Source organism: Rhea americana, unplaced genomic scaffold, assembly GCF_003343005.1.
Source record: "Rhea americana isolate MKP2758 unplaced genomic scaffold, rheAme1 scaffold_84, whole genome shotgun sequence".
In the NCBI taxonomy this organism is placed as follows: domain Eukaryota; kingdom Metazoa; phylum Chordata; class Aves; order Rheiformes; family Rheidae; genus Rhea; species Rhea americana.
Window position 1 is genome coordinate 185540 of NW_028187023.1, and position 15103 is coordinate 200642.

Sequence of the window (15103 nt, forward strand, 5' to 3'; positions counted from 1 at the left end):
AAGAAGAAAAAGAAAGAAAGAAAGGAAGAAAAAAAAGGTATGGTTTCATTCACAGTTTTCTGTTCATGATCACCGAAACAAGGAAACATTGAGAGCTTCTGCCACTCTTTCTGTTGGTGTTTGAAGATTTTATTGGGAAATATAAGTGACACAAAATTTGGAACTGCAAGTACTGGTACCTGTAGATATTGGGAGAGTTTAGTGCATGGTTGAAAATTTGGTATTAGAAGTGCACAGAAGTTATTAATATATAGGCGTAGTTATATTTTACTGGCTTTTACTCATAACATTAAAATACTTAAGTACATTGAAACACAGAATTTAGAGCCAAGATAGTTTTCCTATTGGACCAATTTTCTGACCTGGTTATATMACACAGCAGCCTCACAATGTACTTATTTTGAATAACAGCACAGAAAAAAAATCAAAACTTCAATGAGGAATTGGAGAAATATGCAAAAAGATTAAGAAATTGAACTATAATGCTGACATTGGGGTTACCTTTTCTAGATGTGCTTTGAAGGTACTCTAGGGTGCTTTGGAGACAACTATATTTTGACTTGGATACCTAGTCCATAAAAATGCGGAGGTTAAGACTTACACATTAGTACAGTATCACATTTGGAGGCAGATCACAAAAAAACAGGAGTACAAGACAGAAGTTTTTTGTTGTTACTATTTCGTGAAATAGTCTGAATTAATTGTTGCCTATACTGCTGTGTAGATATAGCTACTGCTGTGTAGATATAGCTCTGCTTTTCTGTTCATAGTGTAAAGTTCACTGATAAATGTGTATCTTCAAAGACTGATTGAGTGTAACCAATATGTATATATCTGTACATATCATGAAGATTAATGCAAAATTAATTTTACTCTTTATTATTTTTCAGAACTGTTATGAAATCAGGATCTGAGCTAGTTAAAGCTGGATTGCGTGCCTTTTTTGAAAATGCAGCTGAAGATCTGGAAAAAACATTAGAAAATCTTAAACTTGGAAAATTTACCCATTCTCGAACACAGATCAAGGGTGTTTCACAGAATATTAATTACACTACAGTAGCATTGTTACCTATCTTGACATCAATTTTTGAACATATTTCACAGTATCAGTTTGGAGTTGATTTACTATGTAAGTCTTGGTTTTTTTTGGGGGGGGGGGAGTTTATTATGTTAAAATAAAACAAACACTTTTAATAATGAATGTATGAACATAAAAGATGAAATTTGGCTTTCAACTCATAAATATTTCCAGAATTAAAGATGAAATTGGCAGCATTTTGTTTTTAATATTTTGATATTAATGGAATTGAGTATATATGTAATACTCAGTAAATTTCAAGCTGATTATATGCAATGTTTCTTCCAAATGTTGTGAGGGAGAAGTTAGAAATTCCCCTTAAATGTTCCCCTGCCTACTATGTTGATAATGAGACTAAAGATTCCTAAAGAAAGGAAGATTTAGCTTCTTTTTTTTTTTTTTTTACATATTTTTATCTCGTTAGATGAAAATGAGACAACTCCCATTAGTACTTCCTTGTGTTTTCCTTAAGTTGGAAAGCCATTTTAGTTTCTTCTAATTAAAACTTTCCTTGCTTTTTAACATCTTTTAACTTAAAATTTGCACATACTAATGACAAAAGAAGTAAGTAGTTCCAGTTACTGAAATGTCTCCTTGAGATTTAGAAATGTGCTGAAATGAAATCTCATGTATAATTGAGGAATCACAGTTCAAAAGTAGAAGATAATTAAAAGATTGATAGCTATGGAAAGACGTTCTATAATGTTACAAGCCTTTTAATCAGGTTCCTTGAGGTTACACAAGCAGACTGCTGTGATTTAACTTAAAATTATATTCTGCAAATGTGATTCTTTGAAATATTTTATTAATAATTATCTACTGGCATGTTGGAATGTCTGATGACCTGTTAGGTTATGGGGTGAATATAGATGACACACTGGCTACTGGAGAAATTGAAAGTAAATATTGCAGGTGTGCAGTATTGGCAGTGTAAAAGTGTTTTGCAAAATATATGCTAAATATTTTAGACCCCATCTGTCACATTGCATAATGTATACTTTGTTTTAGATTTAGGAAGTGACCTTTAGATGAATAGGTACTAATAATCTTCTACTTTTTTCCTCTAGTGGGCGATGTACAAGTTTCATGTTACAGAATTCTTTGCAGCCTCTATTCCCTTGGGACTGGGAAGAACATCTATGTTGAAAGGTATTGAATAAAAAACTTACCATACAAAATTTTCTCTACTTTAGGAATGTGTTGCTTATCTGATAAAGCAGTTTGAATGAAAGGTGAATTTGAAACAGCACGAACATGTTTAAAACACACCTTAAGTGGAATGTAGTTGCCTAAATCTTAGAAGTCAGTTCCATACAAAAAAGCCAAAATCAAACAAAAGGAAACAACTCACCCTGCTTTAGTGACCAAGTGTCTGCAGGGAGCTTAGTTTTTCCCATTACAAAAGTTAAATTTTTGCATAAATCACCATTAATATTCCCAGAATGTGGCTACTACATGTTATCAGACTCACTGTTGTGGTAAGTACGCTGRCTAATTGTCTGTCTCACACCTACAGAATAGTTGACCTGAACATAAAATCCAAAGGGACCTGAGTATATGTAGGGATTTTGACAGCCTTTATACAAGAACCCACAGTTACTTGCATTTTCATCCCATTCTTCATATGTATACCTGTGTGCATAAGCTCATCCTTACATATGTGCACAGTCATCTCTCAAAGGTTTTTTTTTTTTTACTCTTCTAGACTTGTCAATCTTAAATACACTTTGGCACAAATCTGATAGGAGAAATAGAAAGTGCCTTAGCAGTCAGGATGTTCTCACAGGAAATAAAAGTAATTGTGTTTGAAGTTGCCTCTGGATAAGATGATYTTACAGCCCCGGCCTCTGCCTTCATTGGCAAGTCGTTAAGCTCTGGGTAATTATATTAAACATGGGTGTTAGTAGCATCACCTCTTTCTACTTTCTTTTCCTGTGATTGGGTCAGAAATGGAAATAAATTAGTTTCTTAAGGCTGTGTGAGATGTTTCTAAGTGTGGATTTCACTTAGTTTGTGCATCACTATTTTCACTCAGACTTTTAAATAGAGACTGCAGGTAGGTATCAGTGTCTAGATGGGAAGTTGGATTTCAGAAAAATGTGGAAGTGCATGGTTGTGCTGCTTTGATCAGTTACCGTTCTTCAGAGTTAGGATAAAATGTAGGATTTTCCTAGTGAACTTGGCAGAGACATTGAGAAGTTTTACTCTCCATTGTACCATGAATCATTGTCCACTTTTCATAGGTAAAAATCACTTTTCATGGCTGAAAGAGCTTGGGTGATTCTACAAACCTCCCTGCTACTGAGGCTAAAGACTGACACTAACTTGGTTTACTGCTGCTGCCCTGTTGTGACAAACTTTCATTTTCAAAGATTTTATCCTTTTTACTAAAAGCRTTTAGCTTGTTTAAGATGTTTGAGATATTTCTGATTTTTGACGTTAAATCTTTCTTCTCTAAATGTCTTATGGTTGATAAACATTGGGGACAGGATTTAGAAAATGTAGTAGTCTGAGTCTTAATTCCTCCCATTCACTGTATGGGAAACTGCGAGAGTCTTAAATTTGGGGCTGAAAATTCTGTTCTCCTAGTACTCAAAGGTTGGGTGCCCATTTAGGGCATCTTGGTTTTATCCTGAAACTAAGAGTTCAGAGAAACACATTTTCAGTGCATTTTTAGCACAAATGATCAAATATCTGTATCAGTAATAAGAAATACAAACTTAACTCTTGCATAAGTTATGAAATGGCAGTACATTTATGATTTATGAAGCTTAATATAAATAAAAAAGTGAATTGCTATATTCAGTCGTACTGGTTATCCAGATAGTTCATTCAAAGACTTCAATTTGACCTGTTTGAGACTACTCATTAGGAATGCTTTGCAGACATTTCAAAAATGTCTGTTGTAACAATGATATAATAGGGAATGCTTCTTCCTAATTACCATCAATTAGTGGTCTTTTATCTTGGTTTGGTTTTTCAACATCTTGATTGATTTGGTTGTTTCAAGCTTTTTTCATTTTCTCCAAGACTGGCACATCAGCCTCTGACAGTTTATCCTCATGCTTTCAAGCTAACATTTCCTGTTGTCTTCCTAACATACTTTGTCTAAAAGATTAGTTTAGATTTTCTTTAAGTGTCTTTTACTCCATGGTACTCCCTCAGTTCCTTGGGATATTCATTAGTTCATAGTATACTGCTTCATTTGCTTTTTATATCAGTGGCTATTTACTCCGAAATTCTCATTGTATCTATTTTAATTTCTGTCTTGGAAAATTATAGGCTGCTTTCCATTGATTTCTCTCATTCAGGGCTTCCACATGACAGAAAATATCTGTATACCCAGAGTTATTTTCTTATTCTTCTTGTTTAACCATTTTGATACTCATATGATTAAATAGCCTCTGTGGGTTTGATGTTCATCTTTTCAAATTAACTTATTTTTTTATGTGTACGAAGTTTTTTCTTTTTTTGCCTTCAATGACAGGTGAAGATGTAATAAGGTTTCCTTTTTATGGAGTTTTATGAAATCTCCTAAGTTTATAGTATAATGGTTTTCATTAAAATTTAAATTAGAAGAGAACATTTCTGTGCTGAAAAATATGATTGCACTTGTAACATTATCAAAACCTTGTTTTTAATGAAATATTCTGTGTTTGCTATCTGTGATGTTAATGCATCATGTCTTTTATTGCAAAATGACATAGATACATAGAAATGCATAGTTTCTTTTTAATTTTGTAGTCTTTGACTTCTGCCTTTTTCTTTTCTTTGGAAAAAAAAATAGTAAAGCAGCAGCAAACAGCAAACTTTTTTTTTTTTTTTTTTAATAAATGCACTGTAGAGTGACCTTATGATTATGACTGTTCTTTCCAAGTTTTTGTTCTTTTTTTTCTATATATATTATTTTATGAAAAAAAGAAGAAGAAAAACTTGGTATTATAATCCATTTATAAAAAAATCAGTAGTACCCAAAACATAGAATTCACTTGATAAGAAAGGTTTGCATGGAATAATCTTTTCTCTTTTTTTAGAAAAACATTTCTTTTTTGAAATTTCACTTGATCTCACATACACTCATGAACTACAGTTGTGGAAATAATTCTCTAGAGAGAATAAACGAATGCCAACCCTTGAAACAGAGTAATTTTATATAATTTTATATAAATCGTATATCTTCAAATGGACATAAATACTTTTCACAATGTTTCTCAATATGGTACAGCCATTGCTTTGCCAAGTTCTTTGCATAATCAGAAAAATATCCACTCTCCTGCCTACAGAAAAACAGTTGGAGAGCTATATATTTGCGTATCAATTTACATTCTTACGTGCTTGTTAAATGAAAATTTATTTAGGCAATTAAAGATGAGATGGAGGGAATGGCTTGAAAGAATCTTAACAGGACTGTTGTCCAGTCATTTTGAAATTTTTCAAGCATGTGCATTCTACAGCCTGGCAGTTTGCAGTGCTCTTCAGTACTTTAAAAGATTTCATATATATTGCTTATTTTAAAATGGAATACACATCTTTCCTAAAGAATTTTTTAGGTCTTACCCATATGTAGAGCCAAATTATTTCAGTATTTAGGGATCAGGAATATGAAAAATGAATTACTGGTACTGATAACTTTCCAAATCCTGTCTTTTCCAATGCTTCTTTCAATTTTAATTGATTATTTTGTCTTCGTTAATCCAGAATGCTACAACCAGCAGATACCCTGTCTTCCGGACAATGTTTGAGGAACAGTTTACTATAAAACACATGGAGGCAGGAGAGGTTGTTTGTTTTTACAGGGTTCCTATTCCACTCTGKTTTCCAATAGTTTTGTTTATGCAAGAAATAATTTTTCAGAATAGTCAAATAGTTCCTGGTGTGTTAAAAATGGTAAGCTAAATCAGGATTAACTGTCGATGCTGCTTTATAGTGCATGCTAGATATTGAAAGCCTAGTGAACGACTTTTCCTTTCAGATAACATTTATTATCTGTTATATACAGGCAGCGCCCAGCACTTGGAGAATGCTTAGCATCTCTAGCAGCAGCCATTCCAGTAGCATTCCTTGAACCTTCTCTCAACCACTACAATCCTCTGTCTGTCTTCAACACGAAAAGTGCAAGAGAAAGAGCCAGTAAGTACTGTTCCTCAGGGAACAGCAACAAAAAAAAAGGTGTTTACTCCTCTCCAAATAATAGAAAGAAATTGTAATGAAGAAAAAATGAATATATGACTCAGTAAATAACTACTCCCACTACTAGTCTTTTGTTACTTGTCATTTTAGCCTTGCTCTCTTATTTTCAGACTGTATTAATATTATACCCTTTTTCCCAGCATGTGTGGGTATTTTTCTAAACATGTTGTTTGAATTCTTTACTGAAGTTGTATACACTAACATTTGAAGCTTAGTCTAAGATCACATCCACATTACAAAATTATTTAGAAAATTATATAATTATCTAATTAATTGCTGAATAGGCACCCTTTGGTTTTTAATAAAAGCCTTTGATAATTGGAATTCTTTCCTGGCTCTTTATTTACATGGGAAGGAGGAGTAGAGCAGGAAGCAGCTTTTCGCTGATGCAGGTGATTTCAGCTTCTTCAGCTCTTAAAGTAGCCCAAAAATCTCAAACTGAGCTCTTCTTTTTCGAGAGAAAATCTTATGAAGAAGGGATGGAAGTGCACAAGTGCAAGAAATGTTTTGTGCCCCACCTTACATTTGAATGTAATCTGAGAATTCGGAAGAGTGAAGCTAGAAAAATTATGAAAGAGACTGTTTTTGAATGTTCTAATTACACAGAAGTTTCAGTAAGTCCTGTGACTAGGAAAAACAGCTTATCTACCTGGTTTCCAAATAAATTTATTCACATCTTATACTCCAGAACAGTCTGGAAGAAGTTAGCCTGAATCTGAGCTGGGTGCACTTGAGTTTTATATTACCCATAATTTTGAGCTATTTGCAGCCTGTTTGAAAATGCTGTTTGTTTCCTGTTCCCTGTGGTGGATTTAAACTTTTGCCAATGAACGTGAAAATTTTGAATGATAACAACAGCAATGGCCAGAGTTTGTTTATTATTGTTATAAGCTCTCAGTCGTGCATTTTTACATAGCTACTTTGGTCATGAGATAGCTGCAAGTGACCATATGGAAAGAATTTTGCCCTTTAAGCTTTGTGATTGCTATTGTCTTAGTTAATGCTGTAAGCATGTTATCAGCAAGGCATAATTTATGAGATGAGAGACTTGTGCACATCCCAGTCTTACTATAGTCATGTCTGCCCAAGATGGTAGCAGAAAGAAATCTSARTGACAGTGTTGTTTGTATTTAGAGTTTGAAAATAGATGAATGTAGCTGTTCTATTCATTTTGTTAATTAATCTTTTCYTTTTCTACCTTAACATGCAGTTTTAGGTATGCCTGATACAGTAGAAGAGATGTGTCCAGAGATCCCTCAGCTGGATGGACTAATAAAGGAAATTAATGATTTAGCAGAGTCTGGTGCCAGGTATACTGAAATGCCTCATGTAATTGAAGTTATCTTACCCATGCTATGCAACTATTTGTCCTACTGGTGGGAAAGAGGGTCTGAAAGTATGCCTGAAAGTTCTGGGCCCTGCTGTACTATGATAACATCTGAGCATCTGAGCATCCTTCTGGGAAACATTTTGAAAATCATCAACAACAATCTGGGAATAGATGAAGCGTCTTGGATGAAGAGAATTGCAGGTAAATAGTTTTAAAGAATAATTGTATCTAGGAATTTATAATTACTTTGATACAATTTATCATATTTCCCATTGATATAATAATAATAAATTTCAGTAAAAGCAACAGGAAGAACTCAGGTAAGGAACAATACAAGAAAGCAATTTTAATTTTAAAAATTTTGTTAATTGTTTTTATAATAAAATGCAGCACCACTGCAAACAGATATAAAGCACCATTTTTTAGGTCTTTGTGTCACTCTTACTGTTTTGTTGAGATTCTGACCAAGTTAGAGGTAAGTGACTTGCCAAGACTATGATAGTTTGACATATGTAAGATTGGAATATATATAGTCTGAATTTTCAGTTGCTAGATTTAATCTCTCAGTGCACACAGTTATTAAAGCTATATTAATATTTTATTAATGGTTTTATGGTACTGCAGAACTATGTGGAGCACTATGTACTCTAAGTGTGTTAGAACTCTAGAGTTCATATTAACATGATTTCAAACATGAATTGTGCATTAATTGTAGGATCATATATATTTTTATGTATAGTTTATGCTCAACCCATCATCAGCAAAGCCAGACCAGATCTGCTGAAAACTCACTTTATTCCAACGCTGGAGAAATTGAAGAAGAAAGCTATAAAGATCGTGATGGAAGAGGAGCAACTGAGAGCAGACAGTAAAAGTGATACTCAAGAAGCTGAGCTACTCATTCTGGATGAGTTTGCTGTTCTTTGTCGAGACCTCTATGCCTTCTATCCAATGTTGATACGTTATGTGGACAACAACAGGTGAGTAAAAACTAATAATTAACTCCAGATTTAATAGTTAACTTACTTAGAGTCCATGTTTAAAAAAAAATAATTAATTTAATGCTGCGTTGAGAATAGGATCCTGAGTTTTATATCCTTAACTGATAGGTTGATGTACCGTGAATTGGCACCTATTTTTCTCACAGTTTTGTTTGTTTTACGTTTTGACTTGATTATATCTGCAGTATTGCAATGGAGAATGCATATCTTGCCTCATTTGAATCACTATATTTTTGTAGGTGATACCACAAAGATGATTATCTTTTGTACGTTTTTTTAAGAAGGGAAATAAAAATGCCTGGACAACATTGTATTGCATTTAGAATGACCATGAAGTTTTCTCATCAACAGTTTACTGAAGGAGTATTCTGTGCCTACTCCTTTCCTTTCCTTTGTCCCAGAACATGCCTCCTATATATTTTTAAGAAGAGTTTAATCCAGTCCTTAAGAACATCATTCTTTTGTACACAATCGGTGACCGCTTCTTACAGTTTTTAGATGCTAATATATATTTGGCTAGCTAGAAGCATTTTCCTTGTGTGCACGATCATTTGTGCTGTAAACTGACACTGAGAATCAGTTGCTCTTTCTAAATTAACTCAGGATGTTGCCATGTCAGACCATGTTTGCAAGGGAGCACTGGCAGTTTTAAAAACATAGAATTAACTAGGATATAGAGAAATCTAGCTAGAAACTCCCTACAGCTCTACCCACTTATTCATGTCTCTCTTTTCTTTGTCCTCTTTCCATTATAGTTGTCTCTGTTGGATCACCAGAGAGCTGGCACTGTGGGGAAGGGGGATGGTCAAAAACTAGTAGGCAAAAATTAGGATTTTTGTTGCAGATTGGTTGAGGTGCCATGAAAAATGGTCTTTGTAACCATGCTCATGGAAAATTGAAGTGATACTAATTAAGTTCAAAAAATATAATCAAATCAAATAGAGTAATAATACCTATATTCAGTAGTCTTACTTTAAATTTCTCCTTTTTTTTTTTTTTTTAATCAGAGCAAATTGGCTGAAGAAACCAGAGGCTGATTCTGATGAACTCTTTCGAATGGTAGCTGAAGTTTTCATCCTGTGGTGCAAATCACATGTAAGATGAGATGTGTATTTTTTTCCTCCATTTTATTCTATTTGTAAATATAAGTGTGGTACATACAAATTAATTAAGCTCTGATGATCTTTCTTTTTGTTTTTTTAGAATTTCAAAAGAGAAGAACAAAATTTTGTGATTCAGAATGAAATCAACAATTTGGCATTTCTAACAGGAGACACCAAAAGCAAGATGTCTAAAGTAAGTTAATAAAAGTTTTCAGATCAGTTAAACCTTCAGCATGCGTTTAATAGTTTGTATGAGAACTCTGAAAGTCTACCCAGACTGTTGCTGATTTGCTGATAAAAGAAGTCTTAAAAAGTGTTGCTTCTTGATGATAACTATGAAAACTACTCTGAGAAAAAAAAGTTATTTACATTAGATTTAGTTACTAAATATCTGTCAAATAATTAAGGGAACAAGATAAAATACAGATCTTACCTTGGAAAGGTTACACATACAAAAGAGTATGTGCTGTGCATGTGCAGCAGRTAGTCTCTCAAAAAAATCCAGGTAGATTATTTTATGAAAAATAAATGAAGCATTGTCTCATCTTGTGGACGCTAGTCAATATTTTTCTGTTGACTTTGACAGAGGCATGCTATCTCTGCTTATACCTCTTTAGGCATACATACAGTGTACAATATGTTCACTATTTATCTTGTTGCTTATTAATAACTACATTCCTTCCTTTTTTTACTCATTTTTGTTATCACAAGATTCCGACATGGTGGTTGCAGAATACATTTTTACCTGTRTAATGGAGAGAATGGATGTTGTCATAGTAAAAATGTCTCACTGACATTAGGTGAGGAAGATTGCCTTACTCATAACAAAATCTACAAGTCAGTTGAATTTCAGATTAGTTCTGATGACCATAGCAAGAACCATTTGTTTTATCAATATTTATGATGTGAGAAATCCTACTCTGAAAGCATTTCAGAGGAATGRTGGGTTCTGTTGTTTTGTGTTTCCCTGTTTTGATTCTGTCTGTAACTTAGCTACTGAGTCCAACTTTAGACCACACAGAGTCAGAAGTATGCCATTTCACTTTGCAACTCTCTGAAAAAAATGTTTGCTTCTTTTCTGTTAYGATTTTTGAATTTAAAGTTTTGATATTTGCTTGAGGAAAAGCCATGTGTTGGAAAGTTTACAATYAAAAATACAACATTATCTGCCTCTTGCTAGTTCATGACTGACGCTGAATGAGGATTCAAACTGTATGGAGAATTCCATATATGGAGAAATTTTTTTTTTTTTACCCATTTTGCTTGTTTTCAAAAGGCAAATGCTTGAAATTGTGTAATGGACCTGAAGTGTTTGTATAATATTCAGTATTGGGATGAGTAGTGAGCACTGTCCAGGTGACGTGAGGATGAAACATGCACTAACATACTCTATCACATAGCTTTGCAGTTTATCCTGTGGCAATCACTACAAATATGTATAATACATATACTTGGACATTTGTACATTGAAATTGGTTTGAGGAGCAAAGAATTTGGTCAGCATTTTTTTACTTGCTTATTTGGGTTTTTTTTTTTTTTTTTTTTKCATGATAGATTGTAGTCAGGTGWTTTTTTTTTTTTTAATCTAAATTTGATCTTACTGAAGTACTGATAAACTGATGTAAACTATTAGTGGTGTGTTTTAGCCAGTTTGCATGGCAGGAATGACAAAAGAGCTCTTCACTAAATAAAGAATACATATCCTCAGTATTGCTCTGATTTGAATAAAATCACAGAATTCAACATCAGGAAACCATATAATACAAATTTGAAAGGATTTGCTTTTGCGATTACATTTGCAATTACCTCCTATGTATATTTAGGCAATATAAATTTATAAATAACATGGATGTAGATGCCTATATAAATATGCTTTTCTATGTTTATGAATGCAATATTTATAAATAACATGGATGTAGATGCCTATATAAATATGCTTTTCTATGTTTATGAATGCAATACAGGGAAATTATAAGTCTTTTTATGTGCATATACTGTTTTTGTAAGTAAAGCAATATATAAAATCGTGGTGCTTTTGGATATTGTGCATGGTTATTGCTAGCATAGGAGCATAAATAATGGAATATACTAGTCACGAATGAATATTTTGTTAATATGATACCATATCTGCAGGAGTGATTGCAGAACAACTAATTAGTTTAGRTAGGCATTTGTTTCATGCTGACCTAAATAGCATGATAAGGATACATGAGACATATTTTAAAAGTGTTGTGTTGATTTTCTATATGTGRTTTCTAAATCATAAATTGATAATGTTTCTTAATGCATAATGTAAGTGCTATTAAAYCCAGTTCTAAAGCATAGATCTGAATAAATTTTTTAAGATTGCATAATTTAGAAATAACAAGAAGTTCTTTAAGTAACTGAATTTCRGGATTTATTGTAAAGTTTCTTACTTATTTATAGTTTCCTTATTTATAGGGAATAATTAGTAGAGTAAATTACAGTAGAAAACATTATTTTTATAGTGCCTTGTTTAATATTAAGATTCAGCTAAGGAAGTAGTATGACAACAGAGTACTTAACACTTTCTTCTTCATTATCAGTTCATCTTTCATCACATTATGTTTAATGGTAGTAATTACATCCAGTATTTATCACGCGCAAGAACATATAAATAAATATGTATATAAACATCAGCTATTAATAGTCAGTCCAAGACAGAACAGCTTGGGGTCTCTTTTAGAAAAGTAAAGTCCCATGTGGGTCTCAGGCTGCTTTAAACAACTGTCTGCCTCACAGCTGAGACTTTCCCTCTTCCTACTCCCCCGGACACAAAATACAGTGATAGTACTAATGTGTAAGGCCTGATACATGATGCCAAGCATGGAAGGTTCTATGCCTTATATACAAAAACTATGCAAAAAATGAAGGATTCTGATTATGGGGGTTTTGTAGCTAATAGCAGTGGTAACAAATAATTCACTATTACAGTCAGAAAATCAATACGATACCCATTTTATTTTGATTATACRATTTTAATTTTGTTAATAGTTATTCAAATAAATGTATTAAAACCTGAGCCAAGTTTTTTAATTTTTCTTTTCTGAAAAAATGGCAGCAGATTGCTCGGAGGGGAATGGTAAGTTAGAGAACTTTCAGTCTGAGAGAGACTGGTAACTTAGAATGCAATGAGATAACAGATTTATGATGGAAGTGTTGAAATGGAGAAATTAAGCTCTTTCAACTTCACTAATCTGTTATTGTGTGAACTCTTGAAGAGTTGGTTGAAAAAAACATGTAATGATTCCCTAGTGTGTTTTACAGCTAATTTGTATGAAAGATTAAAGTGTATACATTCATATATATATATATATATTATAAATGTGTAATACATATATGGGCAATTTTTCAAGCAATACTGAGCAAACTTTGCAATTTGAATTAATGTRTTCCTGGAAGAAGAACCTCAGTTGCTAAATACTTGCATATCCTGCTGAAATTATATTTGATTGGCCCTTGTTACTAAATTTTTGTATCTATTTCAAAAAAACACTTGGATAGGCCTATTATAGAAGTCTGAGGCAATCATTTAATCCAAATTTTTATTCCAAACACCACGGTCCCGACTTCATGAAGGAGTGGATGAACARTCTGGTTTGTGCCCATTTATAATATGTAATACATATTATTTGRAAATTTATGTTTATTCAAGGTTATGATAGTATTTTCTTCAAGAATTTTAACTCTCTTCCTGAAGACTACTTCAATTGAATAAAAAATATTTCCTTTAATTATATTATGGTAAAACGTAAATGGTTTACTTTTATGGTCATGCCTAATAAATAAAGTGGAATTAACCTCACTTGTTTACTTACCTTTAATGTATGCCRGGTATACATACCAATGTATGCCATTTCTGCACTGCATCTTCATATTTCACCCAATTGAAAATTTCAGTTGAAATTTGCTATTTGTGTAGGTATTCAAGAGTCTGAGACATTTAATGCATAACTTGATGATTAATCTTTCATTCTTCAATGGCTTATAACTGTTTTTCTTTACTATGTGATATAAATATAGCAGGATATAAAGAGAGATATTAATTATAGCTTGACTTCAACACTTTGAGGCCAAAAAGGAGACATATTAGATTGTTCTGAGTGTGACAAGAAAACAAGGTTATAATGAGAGTAATCACGAGAAGAAAAATAAAACCATGCTGAGCTATTCCTCCTGACTTTTTTTTCTTTTCTTTTCTTTTCTTTTTTTTTTTAACAGATAGTTTTCTATAATATTTTTCCCCATGCCCAGTCAAGGATTCCTTTAATCACTAGTGGATTTTTTTTTATTATTATTTTACCATAACTACATAGTTCTGATGTTATCTTCTTAATTTTACATGGCACCATGCTAACATAGGTTTAGACTACAAATGCAAATTTATTTAGGTGTATTTATGTATTTTTGATATTACATAATAAAGAGGAAAAACAACCTTAGTATTTGTGAGCATTACAGCTGTGTTCTCAAAATGAGTACTGCTGAGAGGCATGAGCCTAACTGTGGGTTTCTCTCAGGATGTCTACAAAACACTAATGTTATCCTGAAAAGTGGGAAAAATACATCTGTAAATGACACTGCATCTTTCCAGTGGTGCCTTGATTTTCATTTCTATTTCTAAACGTAATTTTTGTCATACATATTTTGGGTGGAAAAAGGTGGAAAGGATTATAGTGATGATAATTTGAATATTTTTTATTATCAGATTATCCAGATTCCAGACTTCCTCCTGCTATTAAAAGTACTGGGAACAGATGCAAATTTTAGTATACTGATATTCACTCACTACTAAAATAACAAGTGATACTGTGTGTTTTGTCATGATGAATAGCAACAGATAATTGAAAAGATCAGTTGTTTAATATGGATTAAGTTGAATAAAACTAATGATTTCACTAAGGCATCATTTGATTATGCATTCACAGACTACTGTTTTAGCAACAGACTTGCAATATTTTTAATGTCCTGGTAGAGCTGAATAAGTTTGTTACTAACTTGTAAAATTATCTTTGTTCCATCTCTTTTACTTATATTTTTTTCCTTTATTTTTCCTTTCACACAGGCCATGCAAGTAAAGGTACAGGTCCAAGTGCATGACGTGTCGTTGTTTCAGTTTTAGAGATGATCAGGCTCCAAGCATTCCCTCCATTGATCATAGCAGTGGCGTCACAAAGTGAAGGCCCAGGCTCCACCTGCCCGAAATTTTCTCATAGTTACAGKGGCAATATTTAATCAGAGCAGCTGAAATTCCCTTTAATCCACTCACATGCTACTTTGATGAAAAAATATAGTAAAGTTACTTTTAATATTTTTTTTAAAGTTACTTTTAATATTTTTTTTTAGATACGCTTTCCCCCCTCTGCTGTCTTTCTGCCTT

General features: G+C 32.8%; 1 protein-coding gene across 1 annotated transcript in view; it reads left to right on the plus strand.

Moving 5' to 3' along the window:
* RYR3 (ryanodine receptor 3) overlaps positions 1-15103 on the plus strand; it is a 230975-nt gene that overhangs the window by 170370 nt on the left and 45502 nt on the right. Inside the window, exons 63-69 of the mRNA XM_085323331.1 lie at positions 891-1129; positions 2146-2227; positions 6078-6208; positions 7479-7799; positions 8338-8578; positions 9607-9694; positions 9803-9895. Of these exons, the coding sequence (XP_085179457.1) occupies positions 891-1129; positions 2146-2227; positions 6078-6208; positions 7479-7799; positions 8338-8578; positions 9607-9694; positions 9803-9895 (1195 nt within the window). The remainder of the gene's footprint in view (positions 1-890; positions 1130-2145; positions 2228-6077; positions 6209-7478; positions 7800-8337; positions 8579-9606; positions 9695-9802; positions 9896-15103) is intronic.